The 22,072-nt window shown below is 37.0% G+C and overlaps 1 protein-coding gene across 3 annotated transcripts in view; it reads left to right on the top strand.

Annotated features, from left to right (window-relative positions):
- The first annotated feature begins 15,055 nt into the window (after positions 1-15,055).
- Positions 15,056-22,072, top strand: part of fbxl4 (F-box and leucine-rich repeat protein 4) — a 30,830-nt gene continuing 23,813 nt past the window's right edge. The window contains exons 1-3 of one of the 3 annotated variants that reach the window (XM_088909460.1): positions 15,071-15,143; positions 16,686-16,745; positions 18,061-18,626. In XM_088909460.1, coding sequence (XP_088765586.1) covers positions 18,124-18,626 — 503 coding nt within the window. In that variant the 5' untranslated portion in view covers positions 15,071-15,143; positions 16,686-16,745; positions 18,061-18,123. Of the gene's footprint in view, positions 15,144-16,685; positions 16,746-16,770; positions 17,796-18,060; positions 18,627-22,072 lie in introns of those variants that run through there. The other 2 variants (XM_088909459.1, XM_088909462.1) reach the window with 2 other exon arrangements.

Genomic DNA, 22,072 nt, shown 5'->3' with positions numbered 1-22,072 from the left:
GAAGGGACAACATTCACTTGGGAATTGAAGTTATGCAGGTTCTCTTCTCATGTACTGTAGTTTTGGACAATTTTTTTTTTTAAGTGAGTATTTTCCACAATTGTTTGCAATCCCTGTGACCAGCTCTGGCAAATATTTCTGGTGCTATAGATTACAATCCAGTGTCCCTTGTTGGTTCTCTAATACTGTCTTCTGTCTTCGGTTGTCAAGTCTATGCAAGAGCGGCAGTCAATCTGACATGTCTTTTGGCTACTCTCAACATAACAGTTTGAAAGGCTTCTTTACGGACGTTCTAAGAACATTAAAAAAACAATAGCATATTATATTTTCAGTGGTGTTAACACTACCAACAGAGTTTTGCCATGAGAAGTTTACTTCTGGTTTAGGAAACATTATGTTTTGCACATGGGGAAGCATCTGGAGTTCATATTCTGAAAATCACCATCTACAGTATGTAAGCAACACCCATTGTGTGGCATATACAGACTAATACTCAACCTTCACCCTCCAAATATCTTCCACATGTTGAGTTAAATCTTTCCATTCAATGTTTTGACCCATTTTTTTTATCTGTTACTTTTGAAAAGAGTCCAAAATATGCAATAAATGAAATGAGTCACTTGAGTCACTTGACTTGAGTCAGGCTTCAAGGATTACAAATGCTGTTTTAAATCTAAATCTAGAAATGGAGAAGACCAGCAAGAGTGGCACACAAAGGCAACGATCTCTCAGCAAGCCGATTCACGTCAAAATTGTAAAGTGAAATAAAGGTCATGGAACGCAAATAACACTGGAAGATTTCAGGGTCATGACTGTGGAAAAACATTCAGGACTGTGTGCCTGAAATGTCTTTAATAAAGTCATTTTTAATTAAAAGTCTCTAATCAGTACAAAATACACAAAATAAAATGATTTACTTTTGTTTGCATTTCTTTTTACCGCATTAGCATGCATTTGAAAAATGCTTACTTATCAAGGGTAAAGATCAAGGTTGCGATATCCACTGGTCTTTTAATAATCCTGATATGCAATACAACTGATTTCATAAAATCAATTAAATTCACAGATGAAGTTCAAATAGAGGGCATGGTAGAGAGTACAATAGCGTGAGGAAATGACAGAGCCTCAAACTAAGTTCTTCTGCAACTTGGAAGGATTTTGTTTTTGCCTTCTTTTATTTTGTATAATTTTCATTGCATTGCAAATAGTTTCATTTTTACAAGACCCAAGGAACAGACGTAAGGATGACAGAATGTTAAAAAAAGGTTTTAAAAATGTGACAATGCATGTTCTTTAAATATATTGCAAAAGTTAGTGGTGAGTCAATCACTTTATTTTGGTAGGCAGCTTTGCACTAATTGTTTTGCTTTCTAACCTTGTGCCCATGGGACGATTGTTCATGTTGTAATACTTTAATTGTTTTTTTTTTATTAATTGAGCAACAAGCTTAATCTGAAAAACCAACAAGATGGAAATTGTGGGTCCTTACCCGGACCATTCACATCATGTTACATGAAGTCATGCCTGCAACAACAGTTAGGATACGAGTCAATAGACTTGCTTAGTAGGCTTTTCTTTTCCCTTTCTATTGCTTTTTCTTTCTACACAGTACTGGAACTTATGCATCTAAGTCAATTGTTGTTTAAGAGATAAACCATAATCTGCTCTTAGGCTGCTACTTCATTGACTTTTGTTTGCAGATGCACGCATTTATAAATGATAAAACATACATTTATACAGAAATAGTCCTGGAATTAAGGATGTACTGTATCCCTGTTTCCACTCTGAGTCTCTGTGATGGCAGCAGAGGCAGCACTCAATGGTATGTATTTTAAACACAAACACAGGGCAAGACCATCAATACTGAACAATTTACATGGTAGAAGGTTCTGTAATGGTAACAGAAGCAGAACATTTTTGGAAATTTGGTAGTCCAAAACCAAACAATGGTTCGCACTGGGGACAAGCACGTTTCTCACATACATTACTTCAACAAACAACAGCACACAGAGCATCCTTACTCATTAAGCATAGTGCTTTCTGTAAATTCTGTAATTGGCTGGTCTGAGTGCTATACAGAAACATTGCAGAGGCCAAATCGTCATTTGGGTGAATTCAGTCCTCTCTAATGCTCACTAACTGTCAATTAGCTTTGGCCTGTGTAAAGTTGATCTCTCTAGGAGAGGATATCCATAAACGATCTGTCTGTTTTGAGTCTATGCAATGTCCAGTAGTACAAATGTGTGTGAAAATTGAGTTATGCAGTTCATTACAAATCAGGAAGTAAAATGAGAATTGAATACTACAGCAGACACGTTAATTAAAATAAAACACTCAGCTGTAAATGGAATTGAGGATATCCTTAGATAAATATAAAGAGAAGTTTGGCTTACTGGTCACTTGAGTCTTATTTCCTTTAGTAGTCCCTCACAAAAGCTTAATAGATTCACATATTACCTATTAGACTTTCAAGGTAAGATTCTTGTCTTCATTCAAGTCTTCAGTTTTCTTTGTATCTCTTTGGTTGTACTTAAGTATGCCATTACATTTAAAACTATGATTCTTTTATAGAGAGGCTGGTCCTGAAGTTGCTTCATTAATGCTCAAATACAAAGTCGGTTGTAGTTTGAACTTGACCATAGAAATGACTGTCAAAATGATTTTATATCCATAATGTACACACCTTTCAGAGTTGTGGAGGAGACCCTTGTTATATTTGAACGTATTTCAATTTCAAATGCCAGTAACAACGCTTCTGTAGAACACATTGCAATTCAAGTGATGTAAATATTCTTGTTTACAGTATACCTGAGGATCAGATGTATTTAAATAAATGTTAATAATTACATTGACTCCTAGAAACATTTTATTTAAACAAGTGAGTTAAAGTCCTAGAACGCATAAGGTGTAATTAAAAAATATGCAATTTTAGCAGAATTTGTTATAACAACCAGTAGTTTATACAACTCATGTACAAGCCTACACTGCAGTATATCTCTGTGTAAGCCATGGAAGATTTGCTTGACACCTTCAAAATCCCAAAAAAGGGCTGGAAAAAATCACTGTAAAGTATTTTGGAGACCAAGAATGAGAGGCGTGATTGGAAATTAATTGAAAGTAGATCTGCAATGGAAGATTGAACTCATTCTTGACTTAGAAGGTTGTAGCTCTCCAGAATAAATATTGAGCCATGCTGTGAATACTCTGTCTGGATATTTCAGGAGCTGTCTTGATGAGGTTTGTAGACAAATAAAGGAGCAGTAATTAAACAACCAGAGCTGGGCACATTGGGCCTTGTCAGTATGTTTTCACATATGATTATCTTTCGTGATACAAATGGAAAATAAATGATGAATTCAGTTGGATTGCTCAGTGAGAAAAAAAAATAGCTGCAAAATTTATCTTTCAAAGTTGATCTGGCAATTGACAGAGTTGTGGTGTGAGTCCACCTTGAGTTTACACTGTAGGTGGCTTAACTATAGATCATTTGTAGAACTACTAGAATACTAGCTAAGAGCCTTTAGCTTTATAATGAAGGCAAGGAGTGGTACTGAACTGAAATTACATTTACAGTAGAAACAAAGAAGCTAAACATTTCTGTTACAGGCAAGGGAAAAAAAAATAGTCTGCTGTAGATTTAATTCGATCATTGGCTCAGATGACCCTAAATAACTGGCAGTCAAAACCACAAAGTATTTAACATCTCAGATGTAAATGTACTTTACTGGGAGGGTAGGCATCTCAGTTTCCTATTTAATAAACTTTTAAGCTAATTCTGTTTATGTACAGGAATCTTTGTTACCAGTTTAATTTAAACCCCAGAAAACAGGGGTTTAAAAAATTGACTTTATTATGGGATGCCATATTGTAAAGCAACATTCAGCATCAGCTTAGCTACCTTGCAGCCTGATCTCCTCAAAAATCAGAAACTGAGTGAGGCTGCTTCTGGTCAGTAACTGGGATGAGAGACCTCCAAATAAAACCAGGTATTTGTTGCAAATGATGCTGGTAGACCAGTAAGTGTTACTCTTTTCACTGGACCAGAATTTCCAAAGCAATGTTCCAGTATGGTGTCTGACAAGAAACATTGTGCTGAAGGAGATCCTCTCCCCTGGATGAGATGTCAAACCAAGGTTCTGACCACTTGGTCATGAAAGATCCTACAGTACTTTTTGAAAGAGTAGGGGGCCCAGCGCAAAGGTCAAATTCAACTCTGAACTTGCACAATCTGGAATCCCTGAAATCCCTTCAACCCCGGTTTCTCACTTCTGTGTAGTGGAGCCACTGGCACATAACAGCTGTCTCACCATTTGGGTGTTGCACTGCAGTGGTGAATGAGTCCACATTTATCCTATCAGTACCTATAGCTTTGGGATCCTATGGCCTAAAAAGAGTTATATAAGTGTCAGTAATCATACATTAAAAAAACAATTAGTCAAACTCAGTCCTGGTGGTCTTTGGTGGTGGTCTTCTCTCACACAGCCCAAATGTGGGTCTAGTGGCTCCCAGCAATCGTTCAGTCTTTCCAGGTATCTGTCAAGCCAGCTCCCTTAGCTTCCCTTATCTGGCTTTGAGCCAGTTACACTTATGGGTCTGTAGGGGAAGTACTATCAGCCTTTGTGTCCCAACAACACTTGTACCACAACAGCAATGCATGTTGCAGGGAATCAACATGTACAGTACATGTAGTATCTCAGCAAGCCAGTACACACTGCACATATGCCAGGTAACCAATAAAGATGCCAGTCAACCAGTACACATGCAAGGAAGCCAATGTATGGGCCATTGCAGTGACTAGTAACTGAGGTATGCGACTACTGACCACCAGAACTCTTTATAGCCAGCACACTGCCACCAAAACCACAGAGCTGTACAGAAACTAAGATGCCAAAAGAGCTGTTGTAAAATTCCAATGGGGTGGTGATATTGTAAAATACTGAGGCTGAAGTACTTTTTATGTTTTTTTATTAAGAACATAAAGATATGCATACTGTTTGGCTTTGATTAATTTGCCAAAAGCATTGTATAGTCTTTCTTTATCATGCTAAAATTAAGAAATGAAAGATGCAAACACAGTCATCAGGGTAACTTAAGGGCCAATGAATTATATTGTGTTCAGTCTTATATATCTCCACAATATTCTAACTTGCAAGCATGAGAATATAATCAGATCATCATAGTTCCCATAAGTGAAAACCTTAATCAATATCAAGGAAAGACAGCACAAATTATGTCCTTCAGATCATGTCTAGCCTTAAGGTTTTAGAGGGTCTTCACTTTAGCCAACTGTATCTAGTATTAGTGCAATTCTCGCCCAAAGCAAAGCCTGAAATACAGGTTCAGTTTCCTTTAAGCCTGGTGATTGAGAGGTAATTGATCTATACAGTGTGTGATGACACTCATTTCAATTCACATAGAACAAAAAAGACATCCTCCTTCCATCAAAAAATGTTCACTAGGAACCTTTCAGACAGATTTCCTAATGAGGAAGGATTAACAGCTGACACGTGGAAGAACACAAGAGACCTGAGTGCTTGACTAATAATTTTCTGGACCTGCACACCAATGGCAGCAGGCTCTCATACTCGGTATTACAGTGATAATAGTGACATAAAGACTGCCACTGCTGTGCATCATTCAGGTGAAGAATGACTCCCATAATCAATCCTTTTCAGCTAATGATCATTCAGAGTTCAGACTTTTCATTATACAGCATGCATCTGTGGAGGTGTTCTAGTCATTATGTAAACAAATGTCATCTCACACAAAGAGAATTAATTTTTCATTCAGCAATGTTTCTATTTAGATGATATACTTTTATAAGGTAAAGATATTAGTTCTGCTTTTTTATACTTTATCTATATAAAAAAAAATCCTGTATACATGCATGGATTCTGTCTATCACCAATCCCCGACTAACTTGACAGAATTTGAGCAAGTTTGCAAAGAAGAATGAAAGAAAGATGCACCAGCCTAGTATATAAAGTTGGTAGAGATTTATTCATAGTAATATGCACCTGTAATTGCTGCAAAAGATGCTTCCATCAGGTATTGACACTGGGGGGGATGAATACTTATGAACATAACATATTTTGGATTTTTCTTTGCAGATTGTGCAGACAACATATTTCACCCACTAGTGTTTAGTTTGATCATTCAACATTTGATTAACAATATTATATTGATGTAAAAATAAGTATGTTTCACTTGTAATTCAATAAAATGGAACATCATTAGAAGGCAGTGAATACATTTGCAAGGCACTGAATATTGATATGTTCAGCAGATCTATCACCCTGCAACTCACAACTGGCAACCCACTGAAGCTAAGCAGGTGTGAGCCTGGTCAGTACCTCGATAGGAGACCTCCTGGGGAAAACTGCTGCTGGAAGAGTAGTTAGTGGGGCCAGCATGGGGCACTCACCGTGCAGTCAGTGTGGGTCCTAAAACTCCAGTATAGTGATGTGGACACTATGCTGTAAAAAGGCATTGTCCTTCTAATGAGATGTAAAACTGAGGTCCTGAGTCTCTATGGTCATTAAAAATCCCTGGGCGTTTCTTAAAAAGAGTAAGGGTGTTACCCTGGCTTCCTGGCCTAATTTCCCATTGGCCTTTACCAATCATGGCCTCCTAATAATCCCCATCTATGAATTGGCTTCATCACTCTGTTCTCCTCCCCACTGATAGCTGGTGTGTGGGGAGCGTTCTGGCGCACTACGGCTGGTGTCACATCATCCAGGTGGATGCTGCACATTGCTGGTGGTGGAGGAGAGTCACCATTACCTGTATAGCGCTCTGAGTGGAGAGTACAGAAAAGCGCTATATAAGTGTAAGCAATTATTATAATTATTAATTATTTGTCGTTCATTCTGTTTTTTAAATTCTTCGCTGAATGACTAAAGACAGATCCCAAATAAGTTGCCAATTAATATCTACACAAATAATGTAATGATGACCCTTAGGGCAGTTCCATATGATTGTTTTTTTGGTTTAAAGAATCACTTTAAAACCTAAACAGTACACAGTAGAACTGCCTCATTTGTGGCTTCTTCAAAAAGGCAAATAGGGATAAATTAATTATTTACCACTAGTTTTGACAGCTGGGGAAAGAGTGATGAGACAGTAACATACTTTTGGCAGCATGTTATCAAATGGAAAGCAAGAGTGCACTGCCTGTGTGTGGTACACTGAGCTGGAACAGACACTGACAGATGACATGAGCTCTCGACAGTGATGCCTGTACAAGCTGACAGCACCTTTTACAGTCAATCAGGACTACATGCTGCACTGCAGCTAAACTGACTAAGTTACCAGGCATAAAAAATTTAGTTTCACTTGTTAGTACTTGGTTTGAATGGACACAGTGCACTTGGCTTGCTGGACGTTTTCTTCAAACAGCAGACATAAAAAAGTACATTCCTCTCTTATTTTATTTTATGAAACCTAGAAAATATTTGTGCATTTTATAGATTCTACAAATGTAGAAATATGATTCTACAAATATGTACCTTATGTACAGAAATCAAGGAGACTCTTAAGTTCATGTTTAAAAATCAAACTTTCACAAAAATTAATGAAAGTTACTTTAGTTGAGACACAAACACAGAGCTTTTAAAGGCTTTCACATGGTAATCACAAGGTGTCAGGATGCATTTGGTGCATGTGGATCAACAGGCAGGCAGTGAAAGTTGGTTAACAAAATCATATTTCTAGTGAATTCATCCTAATGAGGTGGAGGAATCTGGTGTTGTTCCTCTTTTATTTGTTGGTTTTATTTTAATTTTATACTGCACCAGGGTGTTAGGGTGTTATAAACTGCATATGTTTAAATGATTTTGTGATAATATAATGTTCCTATTGCACAAAACACACATGGTTCACTTCAAAAGAATGTGCTCTTGCTTGAGTGTGAAATACCGGTAACCAAGAAGTTGTCATAAGTAGCCAAGAAGTTTATTTGTTAAACACCTGTCTTTAAAATGGTAATTTCAGTATAAGAGAATTTAGGAATGTCTTTAAAAACAAAATATTCACTTTCGTCCCATACCAAATGTGAAGTTGTTTCATTTTGACTTGTTTCATTTACAAAGCTCTCAAATGATACATGTATTTTCAAAATGAATTTAATAACCAAATAACTTTGTTATTCAGCCATCCTCTTGCATGTACTGCAGATAATGTGATGCTCTTGAGTACCAATATGCAGGGTGTAGAAGACTCAAGTATGTGCATCTGCAGATCGTCACAGTACTGTAATGCAGACTTTATCAAGTATGAAGGTGATTGGGTGAGAAAACACAGATCCCTTCTGACACATATTTTTAGGTTTGACAATAGTGGAATTAACAGCAGAAATTATGGGGACTAAAGTGTTTTTATTCCATTCACATATAAATATACTGCCACTAGACACTAGAGACATATCCTGCTTGGTTTAATAAACCTAGAATTCAAATTCTGTTGTATTAATTTTTTTTTCAAATCAAAGTTTATTTATCAAATGCACAACAATACAGCATGCAGCAGTAGTTGCTGGCAATGAAATGTCTTTTCTGCGAGCTCACAAAAATCACAAGAATCACAAAAATCACAAAAATCACAAATTAAGGTTACAATCACAAAATTAAGGTTACAAAAAATATGGTAACATAATAATAGATGTAACAGAAATTGAATAAAACTCAATATGAATAGAGCTGCTATGTGTCCATGGTGTATGCAATATATACAAGTAGTGCAATGCTAAATACAGTGAAAACTGTGTAGATGAGATTCAAGATATACCACATGGTGGTGGTATGATATACCACAGCGTAAAATATTTACAGAATGTTTAAATGGACCAGTGTAGCTCACTTTTATTTTAACAGTGATCTTCTAGCGTAGAATGTGCCTATAGCACATACCTGTATGATACCAGAACAGTAAAGTACCTATCTGGCTAAGCTTATTATTTGACATGATACCAAAGAAAAAGCTTGGAAATTAACCCCGATGTTATCAAAGTTAGAAAATCTGGGTAACAAGATGGTGTTTTCAACCAGGAGAGGAACACAATAACCCAGGCATGCATTCTGACATCTAGCTGATCAACACGATGCGGTATTTTCTCTGCTGTCACCGCATTTGCAGCTGAGTTCTCAGAGCTGCCTCCTAAGGTGTGAGCCAAATTCCACTAAACTGGAGTTACTACTAGTTCAGTTTTAGTATGTTCCAAAATGATCATAAGTTTAAAAAACAATTACAATCGTACATTGTACATTACTAGTAAAGTAAAAGCTAAAAGAAACATTAGTGGATGTTACTGCCACCCACTGTCTTCCCCAACATTTCACTTTAAAATAAAAAGGAAAAGAAAAAAATAGGTACAATAGAGTAACAGTGGGAAAAAATGGCTTGATGCTCTTTTTAATAAGTGTTGAATGATTTATGGAAATTCACAAGTACTGACAGTAGCATTACATGCTGGAGCAGCGTATGAATCTTATCTCTCAGTAGGGAAAGTGACAAAATGACTCAGAGGACAGCTGTCATTTTCACTAATATTTAAAGCAGACAAGTCTTTTTCATGTTTAAAAAAACTGGTTTACTAAAATTATGGTGTTTTATTTGGACTATTTTTCATGGATTTTCTCCTTTAGAACAAAGTTGGAAGATAATGATGGTAGAGATTTCACAGAAGAATAAAATATAAACCTATCTGTCTGCAGTCATGTCAAACATATTGACAGCCTCTATAATGGAATAAAGCTCAACAAAATAATGTGTTGATATACAGTAACTGATACAGGTTTTTCTTAAAATACAAGCTAGAATTATGTTTATATACTGTATAATGTATATAACTAAACTACTAAACTAAGTACTCTATTCAGCATGAATCGCTTGTTTCATGATTGAAAATGAGAAAATTAGAAAAATCATTGATTATTTAAAATTATTTTTTAGGATTACTTGTATCTAATAATGTAGTACATTAAAACTATATAACACAACATGGAAGATTGTGAAGGAAAATTAATTATGAATGTAAAACAAGAAAGAACATACAGAACTTTCAAAACCCTTTCGTAACAATGGACAGTGTCTTATGGTATAAAAATTGAAAAAGAGATAAAAGATATAGTATTACAAACTCCCCACCATGTGGATGACATGGAAAGTTTACTCTTTAGTAACCTTAAATTATCAAAAGAATTTTGATAATTTAAAACACATAGGTCTTTATATTATCACATAGGTATTTTAATAGCACATAGGTATTTGAAGAAAAATGATTCTGGGATGACTATAGTTGACTAAATAGTGCATCATTGTAATTATCAGCTTGTTCATGGAAACAGAGCTCACCTAAAAATCACAGGAAAAAACATCTCAAGCAAAAATCACTTAAGGTACGCAAAGCAGTATTTTTGTGATCAGCATGTGCTTTGGTATGATGCAAACTCCTTTTTTTCTACACAGCATCACAAGACGTTTGGAGGAAATTACAACCCACAAGTCTTATGGTTGCTGTCAAACAGCGAGTGCAGTTGATGATGATTATTTTTACAAGGCTGGATCTGCGTAAATTGTCCCTAGTGTGAGTGTGTGTGTTTGTGTCTGCCCTACAATGGACTGGCATCCTGTCCAGGGTTTGTCCCATCATGTGCCCATACAGTAGATTGCAGGGTTAGGCTCTGGCTCTCCTGCGACTCTGTATTGGATAAAGTGGTTTGAAAAGGTGGTTTCAAAATACAATTGAATGTTAATTTGAAATGTATTAACATTGCAGGGCTTGGAGGTGCATGCTAGATTGAAAGTTGATTACATGCACACATATATAAAAATAATCTATTGCTCGTGGGCTGATTGATTGAAATTTCAACGATACAAAAACACAGAAGAGACAAACCACAGGCAACATTTTGGAGGATTCCGAGATAATTTTCTCAGCTGGGCTCGTCAACTGAAACCAAACTGCATGACATGGACAAACTTAAAATAAGCATTACTCCTGTACGTTGGTGGAGGCCTAGAAAGTGTAGAAAGGAATGGACAGAAAATCCACCTACAGTACATGATGGAAAGAGCCTTGAAAGAATATCATGCTGTGTTTTTGACATGGTGTAATAGGAATCTTGCATACTGGAGCTGTTCTACTATAAGGACAGGAGGGAAATCTACAGCATATGGTGTTATCAAGATATCTGTCTCTATCTTGTATTGAGTGTCCTCAATACAAGTCTGAATGTACAGTAAACAGTTAATACCCTTTTTAAGATTCCAAATGTCTAAAAAATGTATAGTATGCATAAAATACAAGAATTTACAACAAAACCTAATCCTTTGTATTTACATATTAACCACTGGAATTAAGAATACATAGCTGACACATCATTTCAAAAGCCACAATGCAGGAAAGCAATCAAACCTGTAAAAAAAAAGGCCTTTTGTTTCTATTTTAAAATAAGAAACAGCTCTTTGACTGTTGTAGAAATGTCAGCAATTCACTTAAAAGTTTTGATGTTTGGAGCCATCCTCTAAAATGTGTTTTTTTGAAGGAGTTTATTTATTCAATTGTAATTGTCTGAATCATTCCTGGCACAGGATGTTTGCTAATGACAGATTGGCCACTGTGGATTCCAGAGAGACTGAATGCTCTTTGTACTGACAATAGGGGCTCAAACCACTGGAGAGCAAATGACTGGACAAATCATTCATCTATGCAAATGCCAGCCAAGAATGGTCACATGAATTTATTACTCTCCTCATTATAGTAAACAAGGCAGGAATCGTGACTGGCAATCATCAACATGGCCCCTAGTATGATATGTGCCCCTAGCCGTGTTTCAAAAGAGAAGGAAAAGGCAAGCCACAGGAGACTTGGTTGATTTATGAAAGAATAAATGTCACATCGGCACATTCTTAGAGATTTTTGATTGACAAATGTTTTATTCAACATATCAAACAATGATTTTTGTGAAAGGCTTTGTGTTTGGTAATATAATATTTTTAGGATTTAAGAAGGGAGTGAAACTGTGTACAAAAAGCCCTCAAGGTCAGGAACGGGGCAGGATATCAACATTCCACAGAGCCAATTGCTGAATGCAGGGGTACAGTAAGCCTCAGCTCCATAAATACATACGCAGGAAATATGGCACTAGAGGAAGGTTTTAGAAGGGTCTGCTTGAGGAAAAAAAAAAAGAATAATGAGATAATTCAACTAAAGTCGACATTTTCCATTTACCTTCTTTCAATACCGCATAGTTTCAATGTTCACATCAGATAATCCACTCAAGATGCAGAAAGTTTTGCTTGTCGGCAGGATTCAGGCTTGGGCCTTCCTGTGCATTCTTTTAGATTGTACCTTCAATCATGAAATCTGGATCCAATATCCCACATAACCCCAGCCCTGGGTGGCCATGGAGAACTTGTGTTTTTGGGTTTGATTAGAATTCCTGTCTCCTGTTTCCTCGGGTCTTAATCAGATGTTGATCGATGAGAAACTACTGAAACGGAAGGAGATGGGACTTCAGGTTTCTCATCCCTTTATTTCTTAACCTTTCATACACAAAAACGACAGCATTCTGGCTGGGTAATTGTTCTCTTAATAATGGCGTTCACCTTTTTTGTTTCACATTCAGAAGATGCATTTTAATGACAACATTACCAATGTGAATTTGATTAAACACTTAACATACAGAGTAGCATACAACCCTGGCAAACGTATTCGGACCCTTGACTGTTTTCATCTTTTGTGGCTTTAAGGTTTTGCAGTCATGACACTTTCAATCAGCATTTAAATTTAATATATGTTAAACCTGCTCTACAGATTCAAAGCAAAAAATGTACAGAAAAAGAAAAAAACAGATGATTAATATGAAAGAAAAATGGAAATGTCCTGACTGTATAAGTCTTCCAGTCCTTTGCTGTGGCAAGTAGTTAAGTGGTCTCTGTCTGCAATTATCAGGGTATGATCATCATATGATTTCAGAATAAATACACCTGTGTTTGTAAGATCCCTCAGGCAGGTGGTAAATTTCAAGCAAGCATGAAGACCGAGGAGCTTTCCAGACAATTCAGGGATAAAGCTGGCTAATCACCCAGATCAGAAGGGTATAAAGGGTCTGGTGAGCCTGATGAAGTTGATCCTTGAGAAATGGAAAGCATTCAGACTTCAGTATTCAGTAGATCAGGCCATCCCTCCAGTCTGAGCAACCAGGTAAGTAGATGCCACAATGCCAACACCGAAAGAGTTATAGAGTACAGGGTTAGAGATGGGAGAAAATGTCCAAAAATTACAGAGTCAGCAACACCCCAGAACACTGCTCAAAGGGGGCTTGGGTGGAACTGAAAAAGAAAACCTTTTATTTTATGGAAAGTGCCTTTCCAGACCTTAAGACACTGTAAGACACTGTATATTGTGACAAAGAAAAACAAGCACAATAAAAAGTAAAAGAAAAAATTAAACAAAAACAGGATAGAATATGAGAAATCAGACATAGGCCCCAGTAAAAAGGTGAGTTTTGAACTTGCTTTGAAGAGAGATAAAGAATTTGTATCCCAAAGAGTCAGAGGAAGGGCATTCCACAACAAAGGAGAAGTGACAGGTTAAAAATGGTCACCAAAAGACCGAGATTTTATTCTAGCTACAGTGAGCGAAGAACCATTCTCAACTGAAAAGAGCCTACGAGAGGGAGTGTAAACAAGAAGGCTTTTAGAAATGTATCATTTTGATAATTCAAAGCCTTAAATGTCAGTAACAATATCTTGTATTGAATATGTGACTTTATAGGCAACCGATGTACAGTAGAGACTTGTCTGAATTTCGATGGAATATGGGGCCAGGCCATTGTTTAGGCTATCACTCTTAGGGAACTCCATGCTCTTGATACCACTGTTGCGGAGAATAGCAGTCCTCTGAAGAGCAGAAAAACTGGTAAGAACTAAAATACCCAGAAGGCTATGCTGTTGAGCCAAATTTGGTTTGTTTTGGGAGACACACCTGCTGTTGAGAGTGTGTTTCAGTGCATATGAGGCTGAAGCAGGCAGAACAGTTCTGGGGCACACCTGTTATTTGACTCTACCTGAAAAAGACTTAGATTTGTCTTTTTAACTATTTTTTTTGTTTTGTTTACCTGTTCTTAGCGCATATCAAATATTCTATTGGCATATAAGCATTCACACATTAACCTTTGAGCTAAAGTGAAATACTGGATTAACTGTCTTGAGCAGCATCTTAGAGATATGGCATGGATATAATGAAAAAAATGGAAAGCACATTTTTGGTTTGCTTTTACTGCCATGATAGATTAACTATTGTGGAAGCCGCTCAGTACACATGAACTGACACTGGAAATTGTAGTGCATTACTGCTAAAATTTACACCAGCACGAAAAGGGGATTTTCTTCCGAACTATGAGATTGTCTTTGTGTGACAGGACTTATTGGACCCTTGGAAACTGAGTGGTGTTGAATTCTCCTGCAACAGAAGGTCCTGCCTGTTGGGGTAATGGAGCTCTCTGCTGTCTAAGACATGTCGCTGTGTGGCTTTGAAGCCACAGCTGTCTGTGAATGGCCATATTAGATTCCTGATGAGGGCAGAGACGCTCTCGACACATTTGGAACAACAATTATATCACAAATTATATCATGAACTAACAAAACAAGGCTTTGAAGGAATTTCAAAAGTGCTTTGCATTTATTAGGGATGTAATTGATATTTGATATAGATAGAAAATATACAGGTATATCGGCCCTTATTTTAGAAATTTACCCTGAATTTAGCCTTTTACTTGTAGCCCCGTTGTCTATATAAATCAGTTAATGCACCCACCAGTAGAAACCTGTAACACAGCCACATCTTAACAATGATGACATTACGTAAAAAAAATGTTTCTTAAGTAACTGACATTTACACTTTAAAAGTTCATTATTTACTGCTCAAATCCGTCTGTATCAAACAATAAGACGTCGGAAGTAACAACGATAAACACGAACTACAATTCCCACAATCCTTTGATACTGCCGTAACCGGATATGAACGGATGTTGAAACTTGAGGTAAACTGTGCACTGTTAGGTGGTACCGGTGGGGGTTGTTGCAGGAAGAGTGGTGGAAATATGACAAGTTTATATTATGACATAAGTTTAGTAAATGCTGTAAGTATTTTGTGTTGAAAGCTATTTGTTATAGTGAATGAATCCCTCTTTTATTCAGACTCTGTCAAGTATAATTCGTAAATAACAGGAATGGCTTGCACCAGCTAAATGCTTCCTACTTTAGTAAACAAACGAGAAAAAAAAGCATTTAGCAGTGCTAACCCAAACTGACACCGTAAGCAAAGCTGTAGTTATATCGTTTTGTTTTGTTGCTTTGTTTTTGGGGGTACGTTTATAAATTCATGTTGAAATCGTAATCAGATATTGTCATCTCTACCAGAGTTTGGTACTTTTTATTGCCCGTTTTAAAGTACAACGAGTGAAAGGGTTGGACTAAAATAAATTGTAAAGACGGAGACAGTGTGTTTCATACCTTGGATGGGTGCAAAATGCTTGGCAAGCTTAAAGAACAACATAATTAAAATAGGAAATGTAGATTTTAGTATTCTGTTGTTTATTAGCTGACGCCTACTGCCAAACCGAGACACAAGCTGAACACACACATTTAGTTAATTGTAAAATTATAAAAACGTAATTGAAGAGCGATATTAAACATTGTTTAACATTGTTTTAATCATATATTCCATTTTATGTTATTTACCTTGCGGAGCATACAGTTCAGAATTAATTAAATATATAGTTATCTATAACTTTGGAATCGCATTGGAATAATATGACATTTATTTGCATCTGCTAACTTCACGGGTGGAACACACGGCGCAATGTTCATAGTTTCCAGATGTGCGTTGAGTTTCAGATGAAAATGCTTTAATCTGGTTAATCTCTTAATGTTAAGGTATGGTAACATTATTTTCCAGAGGACTGAAACGGTTTTGGACCATTTCATGATAAATGTGTTGTGTTTTAACAAATTGCTTTGTTGATTCATCACTATTGTATTGTTTGTTTAAATGTTTCCATGGAAACTCTCCAAATTTCTAAGTCTAACCTAACTGGACAAGCAGGTCAAAGTTAAGTAGCTGCACCATAGCCAATGTGTTTAATTACATATCTGAGATGGTGTAGACATTTAGGGTTGACTGATCTGCTATGAGAGGACACTTCTAAGCAAATTAGGAGATTGTTTTAAATTGTATCATGGATTGTCAGGAATGGTGATAAGTTTAGTTGATTAGTAAAATCTTTAAAAGTCAATTAACTGTAGCCAAAGCTAATATCATACCTTTTCTGTTATTTTTATTTCTGTTATTCTATTATTGCCTAATTTATTTGAGTGCCCCCAAGGGAATAATTTAGCCAAAGTTGCTGACCACAGAGAACAGCTGCTGTCTTGGCCCATGTGTTTTGCTCTCTGTGAATGATCTGTCGTTGTTGGGGGGGGGAAACTTTACATATTTACCGCATTTCCTCTGGAGTCGGTGCTGTACCTTTATCTACGCAAGGTTGGGTAGTGCAGGAAGGGTTTTTTTGCACAGCATTAACTACGCTGTGGAACATAACAACTTGAAAAAGGTCACAGTCGAGCTTGTTTGGTTGCTAGTAGGTTCATGGTCTAAGAATTGCCATCTGTTTCTAAATCAGGAATCACTTCCCACAAGACTAGGGAGCTGGTTCTTTACTCCCACAGTCCTCTTCCTAACGGTGAGTCTTGGACACTCCTAAACATCATTTCCTGTTGTGTCCAGTTCTCTATAACCTCTAATCACAACATGTCCAGCAGCATTTGGAAAGATTGTAAACATATTGTGTGTTAGCTGGCTTGTCTTATTGCAGTATCAAAATTGCTTGGAAAGAAGTCATGTCTGCAGTACATTTCAAATCATTGTGTTAAAGCTACATGAGTATAAACATTACGGTTTGTATTTTAAGGGATATTGAAAGCTATTAGGTCCTTTTAGGTACTGAGATGGAGATGGAGAGGGAGCTATTTAAGGATTCCTGATCAGGTTCACTTCAAGTGTGTCTTCACATAACATGTTCAGTGATCACATAAACAGCTGTCAAAGAGTTAGTGGCAAGTCAGAACTGTTTGCAAGGTTTTGGTTTTTTTTTTCCTCTCAAGACACCCTTGTCAGTTGTTTTTTAAAATCTTATATAGTTTTCTGTTTAATTATCTTACTTTGATATTTTTGTTTTGTTACTAATTGACGTTATGTAGAACATGTGATAAAAATAGAAAGTGGCTTAACTGTATGGAGAGTTATTAGGTTCTGAACTGAAGCTAACATTTAGTCACATGCCATTGGTTTTAATTCATAGTTTTCAAAGCATTGAAGATAGTTTTTCAAAGTAACGACTTACCAGTACCGGGCTTTTAATACTTAAAAGTTGAAAAGGCACTTTTTTTTTCCATTGTTGGATTTGGGAGTATAATTTGTCCTTTTTACAGTTAGTGAATAGACTTACATTCTATTTTGAACAGTTTGACCCATCATTGCTGCACATGTTAATGAATTAAAGTAGCCTTATCATTTAAATAGCTCAATTATCAGTGCTGATACTTCTGAAAAATAACATAGGTCAAATTAACTCTCCACCATGACATTATCATGTACCAGTATGTAGCCTAATTTTGTACATTACTGATTGTCTAGTTTTAGGTGATTAAATTTAAATTTCAGATTGTAACCTAAATGGGTGGAGTGGTGGCTCTGTGGCTAAGGATCTGCGCCTGTGGCTGGAAGGTTGCAGGTTCGTATCCCTATCCGTTGTTCCCCTGAGCAAGGCCCTTAACCCCAACTGCTCCAAGGGTGCTGTATAAATGGCTGACCCTGTGCTCTGACTTTAAGCTTCTCTCCCTGTCTGTGTGTCTCATGGAGAGCAAGCTGGGGTATCGGAAAAGACAAATTCCTAATAAAAGAAATTGTATATGGCCGATAAAGTGGTCTTATCTTATCTTATAGTACCATATATTACTTTTGCTGCTCTTATGCTGTTTTTCCTTTTAACCTTGCAGGTTATGCATGTGGCAAAATCCAGCCTGGCTCTGCTGCTTTCAACCTAGTCGAATTCCAGCCCAATGTTCCCCATGCTAACAGTTCTGAGCATGTTTTACTATATCTGTCTCCGGCGCCGAGCCAGGACAGGAACAAGAGGAGAAGTCATGAACAGTCGCAGAGCCATTGAATCCAACCACCGCACTCTACCTCTCACTGTTGAAGTGGAACAGTTTGCCAAAGAAGTGCTCGACTTCAGTTCTCATTATGGCAGTGAGAACAGCATGTCCTACACCATGTGGAACTTGGCCGGGATGCCCAATGTGTATCCTAGCTCCGGAGATTTTACGCAGACTGCTGTGTTTCGCACGTATGGAAAATGGTGGGAGCAGTGTGCCAGCTCCCCCCAAGCCTTTCGAAGGACTCCTCTTACCTTTCAGAGTCGGGACTTTGTAGAGCTTGCGTTCGAAGAGCCCGTTTATCCAACGGCTATCGATGTTATGGAAACGTACCACCCAGGGGCTGTTGTGCGGATTCTTGCCTGCTCACTCAATCCTTTCTCCCAGAACCCACCAGCAGACGTCAGGTAAAACCCTAATCACCATTCAGTCAGCACAAGAGGGGTTTAAATGAGCTGGAGAACTTATTTCTAAATAAAAACACTGCTGCCTATGAGTCTGTAGTTCTATCGGTTGAAGCTGATATTGTCCTTTTGACTGGTGGCTGTAGTTCTGGGTCATAAGATATCGATCGCAGGAATCCTCAACCATCTTTGCTTTTGATTCATGTTTTTCTTTTGGGAGAAATGATCACAGAAAAAGACCCCCCCAGCACTCACACGAGTACATTATCATTTCATGCACAGTATTATAAATATAGTTACTTATTTCAATGTTTGTTATGTGTCTGCGTCAAAGTGCATAGTCAGCTTATTCTGGCAGAACTTGATGACAGTGAAACACTTGCTCAGCTGCTTTCTTTTTTTCTTTTTCATGTCGGGAGAAGTGAAAAAGGTGAACTGCACCACACACACAATTCCCCTGTGAACAGTCTTCTGTCTTGTTTATAAATCAAGCTTGAAACATTGACACTTTGGTCACTGCCCAAAAGTTATATATATAAACGATGGTTAATTTATTCATTTTTTCATTTTTCATATCTGTGACGTTTCCAGAATTCTGCAGCTTACCCATTAATGTTTGAAGGCACATCCTTCTGCAGTTGGTTATTAGATATTAAAGCAGAGTGAACAGATGCACTGTTGGAGTGGTCAGAACAGTTCCACTGTATAGGCTGTCTTACACTTAGGGCAAATCTTTCCCTTTATTTCTGTAGGTGCTCCCTTTTTCCTGACTTTCTCAATGTAAACAGGAAAAATGTCTTTCTTCTCCCCTCGAGAGTGAGCCGACATGTTTCATTGTGTGGCAAACTGCTCATCAAGAGTCTCATCAATAAGCAAGTTCATATTAATGTGTCAGGCATGAAGGAAAATTGGGACTTTCTTGCATGGAGATCTAAATTGAGACCTATACCACAAATGTTTTCTTCTAAAGGCAAATGTACACATTTTAATCAGAATATTGGTGATTGATCTCTTATAGAGGCCAGCATTTTGGAGCAGTGGTTAACATGGTGGTTAACCACCTGATTGGAGTTTGTATGTTCTCTCTGTGTTCATGTGGGTTTACTCCCAGTGCTCTGGTTCCTTGCACAGTCCAAAGAAACACTCATAGGTTAATTGGCCTCTGGGAAGATTGGCCCTATGAGTGTGTTTGTATCTGTGTCTGCCCTGTGATGGTTTGGTGTCCCGTCTAGGAAATGCCCTGCTTTGTGCCCATTGCTTGCTGTGGTTGGCTGTGGCTCCCCCCAACCCTGCATTGGATAAAGGGGTTAGAAATGTCATGGATGGATTTCATATGGCACAGACTCCTCTTCTGTTAATGCTATGTGTTATTGTTGTCTGTAGTGAGAAGAGAAACAAGTCTGAAATAATTATGTAATCCATGGTACAGAATAAAAACCCATAGTCATTTTAAATGAACTAATGTCCATCTATGTACAGATTTTCTAACTTAAGCAGCACCAAGGTGGCAACTTAATACGAAAGTAAATTACGGTCACAACACATCTTGTGCTGCTTTAGTCTTTTAAATGCCCAGAAGAAATTGATGATAAAACATAGTGTCAAAAATCTCTAACAATTCACTTTGCATCATTAACCTTTATTTTCAGGTATTAAGCATTACATATTTATGCAATCATACTCTTACTGGATTTGTTCTAAAACTGAATATAAAGAGGACCAGTGTTCTTGCATTATCCATTACAAGCACAAATATAGTAATATGCTTAATGAAGATCTTAAAATAGAAGTTGTATTGTGTGACATGGTTATGTACTAATATATCTCCTTAAAAAATACTAAAAGACAACATGCAATCAAATAAATAAACTAATGAAATATGAAAGTCAATTGGTATTCACTGTTTACATTTCATACCTCTCTCGGCACTCTTAACTGCAAATCACTTTCTTCAGTGTTAGTTTAAACATGACGTATGTCCGTTAAATGTTGTTTCTTAGTAGCTGTAATTGAATTGAAAATTAATTGAATAATTTAATGTTACAGAAATGCAATACTGCGTGTCCTTGCCGGTTATTTTCATGGTTAAAGGATATGGCTGATATCTTTTGCAGGTTTACTAGTAGGCACCACATGAACAACGGGTTCATTCCATGACACCCTGAACAGCACTATTTAAGAGTTTAATGGGTAATTCTGTGGAGAACAACCGTTATATTGACATGACCAGCTCAAATGATCCAGAAAGTTGGCATATATGTCTTGTCAAGGGAGGATTTGAGACAAAATTTCACAAAATAATATAATCACAATAATGACCTTATCTCAAAAATTATTTGAGCTTTCCTAGGCTTCCTTAGAGACATCATTACTTCTAATCAGCATATGCTACAGTCACATTTTTTTCTGTAATTTTTAAGTTCTTTGCTAATAGTTTGTCTTTGAGGTTTGTTAGGAATTATAATTCATCTTTAATATAAAAAAAATGAATCTACATTTTTCAGAAAGACCATCTTGTTTTTTTTTTTGGTATGATGTTCTACAGACTCTACAGAGGTAATACCTGAATGAAGTTGTCATTCCAAGCAAGTCGTCATTCAAAACCTGCCTGAAATTTAAAACGGTTTGGTTCTCCACTCCTGGCCATTACAGTTTAATTAATAGCACGGACGTTTATGCGAGCTATACGTCTTTTTGTTATAAACCAACATATCTAGTAAAACTTCAAAACTTAAATTGAGAGTTGAAGGAAAGTAGTTCTAGTTGGAACTAGTTTTAGAAGATTTTAAAATGAGTAATGGATTTTGTTTTGTCTGGCTACTTACGCAGAAAACAATTTGCCTGTTGTGATCTCTTCAAAATACATACCAAGAAACTTTCTTAGAGGTCTGAAAGCTATCTTTGGTTCTTCTGAAATTCCCATCAGCTCCTCCAGTAGCTGTGTAGAGTATTTGTGAAAATTGTCATAAGAAATGTACATGTAGTAACACTGCAAACGTTTCTCCTGCTAGTGTGTGTGCTGTTGAAGATGCAGCTGGATTTGCCGTGAGCCACAGCCACCAAGGTCCAGATGTCCATGTGGCTGGTTAAGAAAGTAAATATTTCAGTGACTGCTTGTGTGTCATTGGGGAGTTTCCAATATTGAAGCAACATTCAATACAAAAATGTGTGGGGAAAACTGAAATACTGAATGGTTGAGACCGTGTAATATAAAAGAAGGCATACATGAATTTTAAAGATGCTTAAAATACATCAAACTTTCAAGGTTTGCCGAGTTAAGACTAAGAAGATGTGCGCTTACTGGGAAACATGGCACACATTTGCTCTGCACGTGCATTTGTCCCATATACCACCATCATGATGCTAATGATGATTACTGCAACGACTCCATTTCAGCAACTACTGAACTACAGTACAACACTAACTCTCTTACCTCCCATTGCATGTGA

Source organism: Atractosteus spatula, chromosome 2, assembly GCF_055471065.1.
Source record: "Atractosteus spatula isolate fAtrSpa1 chromosome 2, fAtrSpa1.hap1, whole genome shotgun sequence".
Lineage (NCBI taxonomy): Eukaryota > Metazoa > Chordata > Actinopteri > Semionotiformes > Lepisosteidae > Atractosteus > Atractosteus spatula.
This window is presented reverse-complemented; position numbering and strand designations above follow the sequence as displayed.